This window comes from Bactrocera tryoni, chromosome 4, assembly GCF_016617805.1.
Source record: "Bactrocera tryoni isolate S06 chromosome 4, CSIRO_BtryS06_freeze2, whole genome shotgun sequence".
Taxonomy (NCBI): domain Eukaryota; kingdom Metazoa; phylum Arthropoda; class Insecta; order Diptera; family Tephritidae; genus Bactrocera; species Bactrocera tryoni.
The window spans coordinates 31,820,636-31,822,570 of NC_052502.1; the positions used below are offsets into that span (position 1 = coordinate 31,820,636).

The 1,935-nt window shown below is 48.1% G+C and overlaps 1 protein-coding gene across 1 annotated transcript; it reads right to left on the reverse strand.

Moving 5' to 3' along the window:
* Nucleotides 1–250: 250 nt before the first annotated feature.
* On the reverse strand, nucleotides 251–1,348 carry LOC120775255 (achaete-scute complex protein T4). Its single transcript, XM_040105336.1, has one exon. It carries the CDS (start codon nucleotides 1,346–1,348, stop codon nucleotides 251–253), a length of 1,098 nt encoding a protein of 365 aa, XP_039961270.1.
* Between the last annotated feature and the right edge of the window lie 587 nt (nucleotides 1,349–1,935).

Genomic DNA, 1,935 nt, shown 5'->3' on the forward strand with positions numbered 1-1,935 from the left:
CCATGTACATAATTTTGAACTAAGGCACACAAATACTACAACTATTTTATATAAACACATACATATTTACGATAATTTTAAGTTTTTTCTTTTTATGAAAAAAATTGGCAAATTCAACTACTTTGACTAGGTAACTGAGTAAACTTAACACTAAGCACACACGCATACATATATATATATTTACAATACAAATTTCACTGGCAATATTATCCCTGAACGTCTTTATATACACAACCTATACGCGCAACACTCATTGCTCCTGCCACAGCGATATGTAATCGAGTATTTCCTCATCGTCGGGCGTGCAGTCCTCCTCGTGCAGATTGAAGTTGTCGTATGGCTCGAATTTCAACTGTAAATTCGCATCAAGCTGCGCGCTGGCACTATTATTAACGCTGCCGTTGCGCTGCGCTTCACCATTTGCGCCATGTGGCACGGGGGAATGCACAAAAGTGCCCGAATCAAAGGACATGCTGGAGTTGAAGGATGAGGTAGGCGACGGACAGCCAATATCAAGCTGCGTCTGCGCTGTCTGCATGGGCTGTGGTGTTGCGTACGCTTGCAACGCTTCGGCGGTGAGGAGCGTAGAGGTAAATTGTTGCTGCTGCTGCTGCTGTTGGAAAGCCTGTAAAGCGCTATTGGCCGCGCTGGCGTAGTACAATTGTTCCGCCGCTGCTAAGCCACCCGCGCTCGGTGAGTTGCGCGCTGGCGAATCTGGCGCCAGCAAGCTGAGATTACTGCTCGTGCTGCTGCTGCTGCTAAACGAGCTATTGCTCGACGTGTTGTTGTTGTCCGCGCTGGTCGTTAATAGCAAGCCCTCACTGCTGCGTGCGCTGCCGCTCATCTTTTGTGCTGCACTACTGCCGCTGCTGCCACCATTTAAGTCATCGACCAAATCTTGCAGCCGCCGTATATACTCAACCGCAATGCGCAGCGTATCCACTTTGCTGATTTTCTTGTGCGGCCCGCGGCCACCGCCCTTCAGCAGATCGGTGATGATCGTTTGCGGTATGTGTTGACGCAGGCGCGCAAAGCTATTGTTCACCTGTTTGACGCGATTCCGTTCGCGTGCGTTGCGCCGCTGCACCGATTGCGTTTGATCGACACTGTATGGGCCGCCGCCGTTGCTGGGCGCGCGGGGCGTGTACTTGCGCGTTTTAATCTCAGCGCCTGTGCAGCCGCCACTGGCCACAGATATTGCGGGCGCGGGCGCAATATTCTGATATTTGAACATTTTCACCGCTGCGCTGAGCTGCTGTTGCGAGCTTATGGTTTTATTGTAGCACTGCAGCGCGTTGTTGGCTTTGGAATTGTTCGGCGTAAAGACCGCGCTTGACATATTCACCATCGGTGTAAGTCTGCTGTTACAACTGCTTAGCAATCTTAAAGCAGTTTGAGTATTTTTATTTTGCGCGTTCGTTGTTACTATGACACAAGCACTTCTAAAGTCGTTGTTATGGCAATTTCTCTATATTTATTGAGTACAAATTATTTTCAAAAATCTTTGCGCTTTCTAAAGTTCAAGTGAACTTGATCCTACGACACCTTGCACAAGAATGAGTCCCTTCGTCCTAAACCTTTGCGTTTTGTACTACACTCACTGACAGCACGACTCCTGCGCCAAGTCGCCAAGGTACCACATTTAAACAACCAATTAGCCGGGCATACGCGCCGTGAGAGCGCGCTCGAAAGAGCAGCTTGGCGCTTGCTCCGAGTGCAGCAGAAAATATTTTATTGATCAGTTTTATTAACAGGTAAATGCGAAAGCATAACAACGCACGTAACTCCGAGCTCAGGCGCGCTCTTCAAACTAGCGTCCGCAACTTTAAATAATTGAGGGATGTGCTCTCAATCAAAATAAGCAGCACTCTCTTTTTACGCATATCGTAGTTATTATACGTGAGCATACAACTCTTTGCCACATGTCAACTGCGC

Bases quoted from the DNA above. Each gene is read 5' to 3' on its own strand.
- LOC120775255 (XM_040105336.1), bottom strand. From the start codon at position 1,348: ATGGTGAATATGTCAAGCGCGGTCTTTACGCCGAACAATTCCAAAGCC.